The sequence below is a fragment of the Dicentrarchus labrax genome, unplaced genomic scaffold (genome assembly GCF_905237075.1).
Source record: "Dicentrarchus labrax unplaced genomic scaffold, dlabrax2021, whole genome shotgun sequence".
Classification (NCBI taxonomy): Eukaryota; Metazoa; Chordata; class Actinopteri; family Moronidae; genus Dicentrarchus; species Dicentrarchus labrax.
In genome coordinates this window covers 10,354,570-10,367,433 of record NW_026136722.1, presented here as the reverse complement: position 1 = coordinate 10,367,433, position 12,864 = coordinate 10,354,570, and the positions used below count along the sequence as shown (strand labels likewise).

Below are 12,864 nucleotides of genomic sequence, written 5' to 3'. Positions count from 1 at the left end.
TCCCTTTGAGGGCAACACAAGCATGGTGCTCCAGTGTTCACTAGGTCTACGAGGGGTTTTGGTGTGTAATGCTTGTGTATGGGTACTTTTCCAGCTCACTGACTGAGACCCGGCGGTCCTGACCCATTTGGCTGTAGGGAACACACTGTTCCAGACCTGACAGCTCATGCAGCCCCAACAGCACTGCTCCAACCAAAGCTTAACCCTAATGTCATGGCCACAAAGCCTATCCTCACACTTGCACGAGCAGACACGCACACATGCACATACATTTGCGGACAATGAAAACAGACAGGGACAGCGCATCCAGGTTCCTACTTGAAGCTGTGTTTAAGAGAAGTACAGCTTGTGTGTGTGTGTGTGTGTGGGCACTTACCCACCAACACATCACCATGGTAACAACCTTGCTGGCCAACACATATTAATTGATTGGCGTTTATGGTGCAGTAAACCCTCCTTATTTCTCCACTTTTGGACGAAACACATTTTTTGCTGATGGCACTTTCTCATTTCTGTTACCCTCTACTATGCGGTGACAGCTTGTGTGTGTGTGTGTGTGTGTGTGTGTGTGTTGTGTGTGTGTGTGTGTGTGAGAAAGAAAGTGTCTGTGAAGTGGAAAAGAAGGAGATTACCAAGCTAAACCAAGCCGTGCCCTTTCTGGATTCACCACATACCACAACACACAGCCTGAGTGGGTGGTGACAGGACACATTGTGTAGAGGTTGATAGGGGAAGCAGTATTGGGCAGTAACTTATTCCTATTAATACTATTACAGTAATAATATAACTTTTCCCAGTAGTAGTGTATCTAACTACTAATAATATTCAGTAATAGTATTACCGACTGCTGTAATATGCAAACCCTGGGGCTGATCATTCGCTCTGGTTTCTGTTTCTGTCTTTTTTACAGTGTCATACCTACTACCTCCGTCTATTTTTAGCAATGATCATCGCCTTTAAAAATTACAAACATGTCTTCACATTATGATTTAAAGAAACTTTCACCGTGTCTTAGGAAGTGTTCAATCTTGTCCACTTCCCCCTTAGTTGGTCACATTCCCACCACAAAATCTCATCCATCTTGATAAGCTATCTGCCTTGAAAAGTTATCTAACCTGAGGCTGATGTGACTGCCAACCGTAAAGCCTCTACAGGCACTGATGAAGCAGATGGTGAACACAGGCGTGCAGTGGAGCAACTTTTAGTTTTTTTCACAGAAAATGGAGGAATCATGGAAATCAGTTAATCAGTATGTACTGCATACTACAGCCTACTAAATAAATGGTTAGGTGTGCCATTACAAGCGTGTTCACACTAAAGTGTACTCAAGCAAGAGTGTGTGACTGCATCACATGTATCAATGACAACATTACCGGTCTGAGGTCAGGCGCAATGCATTTTGGGCCAGTTGAGTAGGTCCGGTAGGCGAAATCTATTTTTCCCCATGGTGGCGAAGTCATGACAAGCCCTATTCTGCCTCTGACTGTCTAGTACTTGTTGTGCTTCACTGGTTTGGATGGTTAAGTATAAGAATCAGATTGGTTGACCATGCTGGGAAAAAAATATATTTTGTCCAGTAAGCCTACACCACATACTCAGACATTCTTGCAAATCTGGCATACATCTAGGTGTTTCTTGCATACACAAAATCTGCATACTATGTAGCTGTATGCACTATACTCAACTTGACGTCATACGTGAATTAGTGAACTAAGATACAACGCTCAACCTTCTTTTTAACCTTCACCCACAGCCAGAAGCTTCATGTAGGGATTTGGTTAGTTTTTCTCAGTAATTCTGACCTCAAGCCACCGTGGGTACAAGTACCCTGTCAGTATGTAAGCGTGTGATTGGCTGGATGTAGACTTCAGGGAAGACAGAGGTTGGGGAATCCCCCCTAAACATTTGAAGAAAGCTGTAGAGACAAATGATGCCTCTCTCTCAAAAAGTTCGGAAATAGATGGACTGAAGGAAGGAAGGACTGTAAATCCTAATCTGGCCCCTATTTTGCTCCACAGTTCTTTTATTTCTTGGTGCATTATGCAAATGTTGGTATACCTATAATGCCCCTGTACTATGGCAGCCTTACTAGTTTTTGCATGCTGTCTACAACAGACGGATCAACCTTTATTAAGTCTTTATTCACCGCCAGAAAGTCTAATACGGTCATCCAGGGGAAAATCAGTGGCACTACTTTCATAAGTGCAACATTTGGAGAATCCATCTCTCTCTCTTTCTGAAGAAAAGTGAGAGCGCGACGACCCGGGGTCCTCCATAAATATTTGAGAAGCACACATTACTTCACCAGCTGCACGGCGAAATGAAAATAAAGCACTTAAAGCCGGGTTCATACCCGCTTTATTAAAAAGCTGTCTTCAGGACTGGAGGAAGATGAGTAATGTCCTGACATTTGGGAGGGAGGACTGATGGAGTCACCCAGCCTCCCCCACAATTCTCAGCTCACAATGAGGAGGACACAGTGGGATAAAGGAGAAGAGGCCATTGCTGTTGCTTTGGATTTCCCAAAAGTGAGACTCATCAATAAAGGTCTTGCTTCATTAAGCGTGACTTTGTACTCCCGCTGTGGATCCGTTTGCCTCAACTAACCTGTGACTCCCCCCTTTTGGATTAATGAGAGAGAAATATAGACATGTAAAGAGACAAAGACCCAAGAAGAAAGCAGGAAAACTAAGGAACATTGTGTGTGTGTTCATGCGTGTATGTAAAGACGGGAATGTAGCGTGTTAAGCACAACCACTGAGCTTTTCATGGTAGATCATAAATAAAGCATGCAGCAGTGAGGTCTGTTCCTGTGCAGCTGTAGCAGGGAGCTAAAGCAACTGAACGTCAGGTCTACAGCTGCTGGGATATTTACTGTGTCTAAGTACCCAGTATACACGACTCGTGCATTCGACAAATCTGTTCTGAATGGACACGTGCAGGAGAGGGAGAGAGGACAAACAGGATAAGAAAGACTGTAGAGAAATTCAAGGCAGAGTGATGCATATTACAATGCCTCCCACACTCGAATCAAGGCCAGGACCGATGTGTTCCTATTCACACGCGAACATAAGAACATGCACCCACACAGAAAGCCGAGTCAAGGTGTTGCACTGGGCTGCACAGCATAACTTAGGAGTTTCCGTGGTAACTGAGAGCAGGGGGCTGTTTCAACCCCTTGACAAAGTCCACGAGGAGAAGCTCTACCATGCCACAGATAATGTTGTGTGCTTTGATACAGACTGGCAAAACAGAGGTAAATGTCTCTCCCCCTGTGGGATTCAGTGTTCTCATTTCCCCTCTGTGGTCTGTCCCTTTTTACTTCAGTCCCTCTCTTTCTTGCTGGTATGGTTGCTATGCATGCACAAATGCACACACACACCAGTTCTTGTTTTTGACCAAGAGACCAAGTAATGACAGTGCTGCAGGGTGGGCACTTTGCCAAACTACACACCACTGCAATCAAATCGTCTTGAGAAAGAGTGAGAGGGAGACAAAGAGAGGGCAAAAGAGATACGGTTTCAACTGCAATTAGTATCCAATAGATCGGGTACAAATAGAGACATACATTATGCAACTAGTGTGTTAGATAAAAGTCTCCAGTTGATGTGTGGTCAGTGGCCACGGACTAGGGGCCCATACTTCCACTAACATAAAGAGAACATTCAGTACACTACAGTACAATATTGGAGTTAATGCTCCTAACGGGTAAACATGAAAATTTGTGTTAACGTGGGGAGGAAATAAAGAGACACACAAACAGAAAGAGCAGAAAGAGCCCCAAATCTCCCTGAGCATGTGTTTACATTCAGGACAGTGCTGCAGGGGCAAACAAGCTCCTCCATCTGTCCTGCCTGGGCTGCACCAAGTAGATTCCAACAATAACACACTCACACAAATGCAACAGTGATATAGGTGGTGATGGTGGGGAAGTGCTTAGGATACAGCAGAGAGAATAGACAGAGACAGGAGAGAAGTGTGACCTTTAGGTTTTGATTTACAGGTAACTCAGGAGGCAGCAGGAGCAGAGCTGGTATTAAGCAAATAGTTTACATACAGTATATAAATAAACATGCACACACATGCAGAAAACTGTCACAGCTACAATATTTGACTGGAAGTTTCTAGATGAGAGATGTGCACCTACAATAGGGTAACAATGAAAACAGGTAATTGACAGAGCTTCCTCCCTGTATCTAAGCCAAGCTAAATATTGATTCTCCACTGCTTTTGTGCATGTGTAAATAAAATGCATAAAGACAATCGTTACGGATCAATTGCTGGCTCAAGTGGTTAGCTCATTGTTGGTGTCAAGATGTAATTTGAGCACCTGCTTTAAAAGACTCTATATGTATCAGCGTCTAGGGGATCCAGAATGGCAAGAGTTAGTCTCCCCCACTGGGAGAGGTAGTGTGCTGCACTGAAGTAGAAGTCAGATGTGCTCTGACACAGCGCGGCTTCCCAAGAGAGAAAAATGTCTGGCAGCAACCCTCTGCTACAGGCTGCATTAAGAGGGGAGAGATCATAAGTTAGGACAGAGGGAGGGAGACAGAGAGAAAGCTAAAGTTGTAAGGTTGAAGAAAATGGAAGAGAAGTGAAGAGCAAACTATGATGAGGTAGAGGTGCAGAGGAGGAAGCACACATGCACAGATATGTCAGTCTCGAGAAGGGTTGACAGCAGAGGGAGCAGCATAACGTGATTAATGGTAGGGTACAGTATCCTCCACCGTTTTACATTCTCTCTGCTGTTCTCAAGTCAAGCTCTCTGTGAATGGCTGCAGATGCCAGAGGGATGCGCTGGCCTGCAGAGAGCCATGATAACTGTCATTAACTGGGAGTGAGAGCCCAGGAGGACCACCATGGATCAGCATTACAGGCCTGTCATGTCCGTCCCCTGATAGCTTGGGCAAGGGCACACTGTTGAAGATAGAGTGTCTGAATATCAACTCAGTCTTCGATGTGCGGATCTTTTAAGCTCATTTGGCTAACTTCCTGACTGAGCCATTGCATGTAAAGGTGCTAGGTGCCTTTAACATCCATAATTCCTTCATTGGAGACATTTTTATAATTACTGTACGCAAAAATGATTGCAGAGGAGACTGGCAGCCTCTGGCCCTATGCTCTGCATTTTGCAGTGTGGGCTGCTGGGTAAAATTTTGAAGGAAATCTGCTGAATTGGGTGATTATTATGCAGCACAAAAAGAATCAGAGCTACTGTTTCTTCTGCACAAATGGAACAAAAGCTGTTCAGTTTATCGCACTGGCAAATAAACTGTTAAATGAATGAATGGAATGAAAATATGTTTATCCTCTCGTCAAGTAGAGGAGGAAACTTGACTGAGGATTCAGCGATCCTCTTTGCAACAGGAAGCAACACAGTTTATAGGAAATGTAAACTGAGAATTGTCAGTCTTTATAACCGTTTTCAATAATGACAGAAACATTTATGTAGCACCTTTAATACCAGATCCACCATGTGAAGAAGACATATATTAGTTTTATTTTCATATATGTTTTTTAAATGGACAAGATGGAGTGGAAAGGTAACTCTAATGACACATGTTTATTAATGCACCTCTGTTGTCACTACTACAAGATTCAATGGATTTTTACGTATTGTAGTAATTTTGAACCACTTACATACATTTCTACAATGAAAAACTGACCACAGATGGAAATGTGCCTCAGTCTTACTAATGTGCAGCTCTTAAAATAAGTCTAAAAGGACTGAGGCAGTCAATTAAAGCAGTGGCTGCTATCAAGGGTTTTTCAATTGCATGTAAATGGACCCTCAAGCATTTAACTATTCAGTTGGCATCACAATACTTAATCAGTACAAGCATATTAGTAGGCTGGCATCTTCAGACTAATTTGCAACCTCCCAGTTCATTTTCAGTTTCCAAGGGGTGTTATCAACAGGCACATGCCAATATGCCTCTGAATGCAATTGGTTAGTTTTTGTGTATTCTAATGAGCCTAATGATTTGTTATTGCTGCCATTTGGTGGACAGACACGTGATATTGAATTATTGCTTAACCCAACTTTTAATTTAAGCTCTATTTATTGATTTACCACACGCTCTGATTAACATGTTTAAGTAATGCTTTAAAATTCCAAATAATATAAGGTACTTAAGTAGATGGATTTATTTGGTGCCTTGGTGAGGATGATCTAATATATACCACTACTCTCCAGCAAATGAGTCTGAAAAGGAAAAGTGAATGCAAGTAGGACTCAATGCCTGGTGGAAACATTTTACTATTGCTATTGCTTTACTTATGAAAGAGGAAGGGTTAGCACTTGTCATGTCCAATATGAAAAAATTATATCCATAAAGTCAAAGAAGTTTACAATTCAATTCAATTAATTCAATTTTATTTGTATAGCGCCAATTCATAACAGAAGTTATCTCAGGACACTTTTCAAATAGAGCAGGTCTAGACCGAACTCTTTAACATTAATTACAGAGACCCAACAGTACCACCATGAGCAAGCACTTGGCGACAAGGGCAAGGAAAAACTGCCTGTTAAAAGGCAGAAACCTAGGACAGATCCTCCGGCTCTAGGTGGGTGGTCGTCTGTCTCGACCAGACAGTGTTGTCAGAATTGTCAGATTAGAATTTACAAAGCAACTATACCATAACAATTACATTATGCTATTATAGAACTAAAAAATACAAGCAATGCAACTTGGCTGCATTACTGTCAAACATTTTTTTACCTGTATATAATATCATCTATGACCAGATCATTGCACACAGACCTCACAGAGCACAGCTCTTGTCTGCACACACACACACACACACACTCCAGGAAGGAGTGATTGGGCCCTTGTGTGCTTAGGCCTCAGGCTGATAAACACAAATTAGATGCATGTGCAAACCATATGCAGACATAGAAACATGCACTTCAGATGACATTTCAGCCCAAGTCTCATGATGCAGACAAAGGCAGGGAGTGTGTACTTTTGTGTAGAGATGCTTGTGTGTGTGTGTGTGTGTGTGTGTGTGTGTGTGTGTGTGTGTGTGTGTGTGTGTGTGTGTGAGTGTGTGAAGTGAATACAAACATACCTGAGCAAAACAAGTTAGTGCGAGTTATGCTGGGGCACTCATTATTCCTCCCATATTTTTCTGTTTTCCCAATGCTATTGTTAAGCACATACTCCCCCTCCGACACACATGCAGTGAATTCCCACGGTCACACTTTTCACCCAAATGTCTTCTACGTGTGCGACCAATTTGAAGCAGCCCTATTGAACGCAAGAACGCACTTGGATGTGCCTTTCCTTTGTGTCGTTTCATCGCCATTATAAAACATCCTAAAATCAGCCCACCACACCTCAACCTTGCTTCATAACAAACCTAGCAAACCTATCCACTTCTATCTACCAAGTGAGGTATGGCTAAATGGCTCTCTGGGTGCTTTAACATTTAAATTCACAGAGAAATGATACTCAGTGACGAGTTAAATACTGCATGGGACCCGCTCTAAAAAATTAAGTATGCAATTGCACACACACAAGCCTTCAACGAGTGAGACACCAAGAAAACCCACATCCCCCACATCATCACACAGAGAGCACATAGAGGAGACATAGATGGTTCCCCTTGACTGCTTAAATCCACTTCATTCTTATTCTAGTTCCCCCAGAGGCAGACTTATGTAACAAAAGTGCTCACTGTTACACATGGAGAGATGAATAATCAAATAGTCAGCGATGGCTGGCTTGTACTGACCGAGCCAGTGGGAGGAGCTCCCAGAGCGAGTCAGGATACCATTTTTAACATCTTTCCTCTCCGGTATCGGTACCACCGTGATTATAGCCTGCAGTCGTGTGTCCATGTGTGTGCGAGGGCACGTGGACGCTTTCCTGCATGTGTAATGTGCATTATGCCGTAGTGTGTGTGAGTGACAGAAAATGTGTGTGTGTGTGTGTGTGTGTGTGTGTGTGTGTGTGTGTGTGTGTGTGTGTTAATTTGCGTCTATATCAGGATTCTGTCTGTTAGAGGCACACTAGCTGCTGCTGCCACCTCCAGGCATCAGAGGAGACTGCTAAAAGACAAGTCTCCCACAGTGCTGCATTGTGAGCTTGTTGGTGTATCAGTGCCGCCTTCCAGGTCAGCCTGTCTTGTGTTTGCCCTGACAGTAAAGTAATGCATATTAATTCTGCTCATGGGATGCAGTCAGGTTTTCAAGTAGCTTCATTGCACACACACAGACACACACACACACACACACACACACACACAATGAACACAGCTGTTCCTTCTCCTGTTGGGGTAGCTCTCCGTGGTGCTGAAGCAGTAGCCAGCCAGGTGCACGCTGCAGTTGTCACTGGTGCAGAATGCCACACATACTGAGCCAGCCCCCAACTCCTCCCAAACCTCCTGGCCGCCCACAAACAAAGCCCGGGCCAGTCAAGGCCGATGTAGTCAGGAGATCAAAAATGCTGCTATGGTGCGTCTGTCCTTGCTGACGCCTTATATAACGCCATGCAATGTGACAACTGACCTGGCTCCATAGTTGTTTTCCTCTGTCTGTGTGTGTGTGTGTGCAATGGTAGAGCACACTATGTTCTTACATAGGGGGGAAGTGCAGCTATGAAGGATGGCACGAGGGGTTCAAATGTTGCTTTGTTAATGTAAGTGTGTTTTATTAACATAGCATATTCAGCAACTACAGCTGATTGAATGCTGTGTGTCCCTCCCCTTTAAGGGACGCTAGCATTTCTCTGTCCTTAGCACTGGCCATGAATATGATTGGTTCTTCCTCACACGCCCCCTTCCATCGCCTAGACAACATTGATCCTCAGTCCAATTACTAGGAGGGAACAGGATTGCATGGTGAAGCGCTGCTCTAATGAGAAATGTAGATCATTATGACAGGGGAGTGACAATCCAGACCCCATCTTCTAGTCCAGCTAGATACAAGTTACATGTGCATGCCCACTCATGCCCCACCCTCCACCTGAAACTAACCAATCCCAGTGCATGTGCAGATTCCATCCTGAGCCATCACCGAGGCTATTCATTCAGTCACTGTCAGCCCGAAGAAAGAAAACATGAACGTTTGACTGTACATTCCTGAGAGGAAAAACCTGTGATCTCCTCCAGGAAGAAAATACCAGGACAATTAAATTATTAGATGCCCCAGTAGAGCCACAGTTAGAAGGTATTTGCCGATAATTCATCTGAGAACGATTTATCTGGCTTCAAATTAAAAGATTACACTCCTCTGTGTGGTTTGTATCATATTTCACCGCACAGAACCAGGGATAGCCAGCTCAGCATCCCCTACACAAACTGCTTTTATCATGGTGCAAATACTAAACTAATCTCATTTTGTATTTGGACTATATTTTAAAGCAAAGCAGAATATTATCTGGAACAGGACAAGCATGATTTATGAACAAATCCTTCACAGTGATGCATGTATATATGAATGTATGAATGTATATATTTATCAGTGATCTGGAGATTTATTTGTTCATCAAAATGTGCTCTTGCATCCAAAAGCACTTGCTATGTGATGGTATGATATGAGAACGTACTCTTACTTGTCTTGCTATTGTGCTTTAAACAATAAACCTGTATGTTTGTTGACAGTCAAAATTGCCTCTTATTTCTTGCTTTAATGTTGTATGTCGCAACTGTAAGCACAGAGCCGTCCTAAATGCACAGGGGCCGCATACCTCCTATAAATAAGCTATTTGACTTTAAATGGAGGCCCCATTCTGGGGAACAACAGAGAGGAGATGCAAAGAATGAGAAGTAGGGAGTCACAGGACAGTATATGGGGGTGGAATAATTGCAAAAAGAGGGATCAGAGATCACTGAGAGTGTGCAGTTTTGGGAGGACAGATAAAGCCCTGAAACTTGAGAACCCCTGAGCTCACCGTCATTTGTATGCTCAGCACACTGCGCTCAGTGCAGGGACTCTCTCAGTCCTGTTTACACTCTTGCGCACAGTTATTTATTATGCTCTAATTCAAGTCCCCCCTCACACAGGCTGTAAGCACACGCAGGACTTCCTGCTCGGGGGTCCCGTAGCACTGCAGCAGCACCTGGGTTCTCCTTTGCCAAAAAAAGGATCCCATCACCCTCCGGACACCCAGGGGATGATTAAACACTGCATCCAAATGGGCGGCAAGAACGCCGCAACCTCAAGCAGCAGAGCCACATACCTCTGTTAGCAGGTCACCTCTGTAAGGTTGTAGTCAGTTGCCATGCACACACCCAGATCAGAGCACACACATGCAGACAGTCAGCTGCAGGGATGGCTGTGTAGGACTATGCAGAATCTGTGCAAGCACTTTTAACCCTCTTGTCACCAAGCTATGACGATTTGGATGTAATCCTTACTTGAGCTAATCTTTTAAGGTTTAGGCTCACTGTGGTGGTGATGATGATGATGATGATGATGATGTTATGGCAATCATGCTGCTGCTGGTGACTTCAGAAGATTATGGATGATATAGCACCAAGACACAGTGTATGGCCTTGCATCAAATAGCAGCTTGATGAGGAAAAACAGACATCACAAGCAGGTCTGCAGCAAATGATTAAACGCCTGTGTTCAAGTCATCCATCAGTGTGACCCTTACCTGTATCGAAGTGGGAGCTGAAGGCAAAACTGGGATTGAAAAACGCCGAAGACATGACAATCACATGTAGGGCAAAGAGCATCCTCCTCGTGGCGTTGTAGAAGGCAGAAAAAGCCTGAACACGAAAAATGTCAAGAAAATAAATTCCCGACTCAGGTGCGTTTCAGATTCAAGTAAGCTGTAGTGGAAGCAGTAATGCGCAGCATTTTATTCCATCGCACTTCACAGAGAGACCTCCGAAAATCCTGCTCCACCTTCAGCTCGAACAGATTTGGAAACAGATGTTGACATTTTAACACATCTGTTGGTTTACTTGTTTGACAACAAAATCCCGTCTCGCGACTATTGTGGACGGGTTTACTGTACCTACTCGGTCACCCGGTGAAACGCTTACCCGTTATTTACACCAATTTTATACACTGTCAAATCTTGACAGCTCCAAACATTTGGTCATCTCGCACTTGTGTTCCTTTCAGAATAAAGCCCCGGTTGCCTTTTTGTCCGGTATGTGTGTAAAATGTCGTTTTAAGGAGAGCAGCTGGTCGTTTTTTTTTTTTTTTACAAAGATGAGCCTGTCAGCGATGCGCATTTGGGTTTCAGCTTCGGCACAGAAAGAATGAGCGACATCTTGCACCAAGTCAAGCGACATGAAGTGTGACAGTGCTTCCGTTTACAGCTTTCAAAATAAAACCTTACGTACTAGGAGAATAACGTTTTTCTTTTACTTTGAAGACAAAATCATGCAGTGCTCCAGCTATCTCTAGCACTTGACGCAGCCATTTCTAGAGGAATCCTGCTGGAGATCGTGCGTGCGTGGCTGCTGTGTGTGTGTGTGTGTGTGTGTGTGTGTGTGTGTGTGGGTGTGTGTGTGTGTGCATTTTTACAGAAATGCTTCCATATGCTTTAACCTAAATTGGGGGCATCGCCATACCTCTTACCCTGACATCCCACACAGAGGGCCAGGCTTCGTAGATAGACCATAACAGTTGGAATTGCAGGCCGGTTGCAAGGGCAACAGGATGGTTGGCTTCAGACTCTGAAACAGTAGGCCAACAAATGGGTCCGCTGAGATCATCGTGGCCATTCTGTCACTGTTAAATAACGCCAATAGCAGAGGTGGAGAGAGTGGGGAAGACATGCAGCTTCACAGCCGTGTAGGATTAATAGCTAATGGTCAGGTGACGGCAAAAGCAGGAAAATTGAACAGGGCGACTAGTGGACAGGTGAGGAAATGCAGGCATTCCTATGATCTGGCCATAAGAACTCTACTGCAAAAGATAAAACAATGCTGGCACCACAAAGGTTTTTATTATAATCTACCAGTGTGGTATATTTAATTGATATGCACATCCTCAAACCAGATTTCATTTTCTACACAATCAGTCGGTGTGGATTCTTGTCACTGTATGTGAACCTTTTCAACTGATCCTCAAGGCTGAATGCATAAATGTGCATGTTTGAGTCCCAACACGTTCCTGTTCAGTAGATTTGTGCAAACTGTTTGTTGACCATTCAAACTGGCCCCAGATATGTGGACCTGTGTCTGCATTCTTAAGGCAGTCACAGTGAGCTTATGCTAGATTACATTTATACACAGACAGTACCCAGACACACACACACACACACACACACACACACAAACACAAACACAAACACAAACAGACTGTTTGACATTGGCCCTCTGCTGGTTGTCAGCAGTAAAGCTGACCAAGTCATTGTGTGAGACCACTGCCACAAGATTCTCTCAAACATCAAAGTAAAACAATTCACGTTTGACAAATGCTTATTACATTGCACTGTGCTATGTACCATTTCAATATATTTTGCAATCTTTTGCATTTTTATTTACTTATGGAATTGAATGATTGAAAAAGCAATTGCATAAAATATACTCAACAGTCATTACTTTGACTTTGTGTGGCACAGCCAGATGATAATAAATAAGGGAACATATACAGTACAGGGTGTTGTTATTCTGTTTAATGCACACTAGAGAGCAGCACTGGATTACTATTAGTAAGGCACACACTTAGAGAAAAAGAACATAGATTTCACCGAAACGAGGACCAATTTTTCAACTTGTATCTCTCATCGGCAGGATGCACCTGCAGGCCTCCTGTCTTTATTTAGCTTCATGTAAATTAAGAGATTGAGTGTCTGCTCTCAGTGAAACTGCTATTGACGGGAAATACCCTGATATTTTATTAACCTTTTTTACTTTTTACATGTAAATTGGTGTACATGATTAAAGATGATTTTG

The 12,864-nt window shown here is 43.4% G+C and overlaps 1 protein-coding gene across 1 annotated transcript in view; it reads right to left on the bottom strand.

Annotated features, from left to right (window-relative positions):
- Positions 1–11,254, bottom strand: part of aatka (apoptosis-associated tyrosine kinase a) — a 34,271-nt gene extending 23,017 nt beyond the window's left edge. The window contains exon 1 of the mRNA XM_051387241.1: positions 10,605–11,254. Coding sequence (XP_051243201.1) covers positions 10,605–10,686 — 82 coding nt within the window. The 5' untranslated portion in view covers positions 10,687–11,254. The remainder of the gene's footprint in view (positions 1–10,604) is intronic.
- Between the last annotated feature and the right edge of the window lie 1,610 nt (positions 11,255–12,864).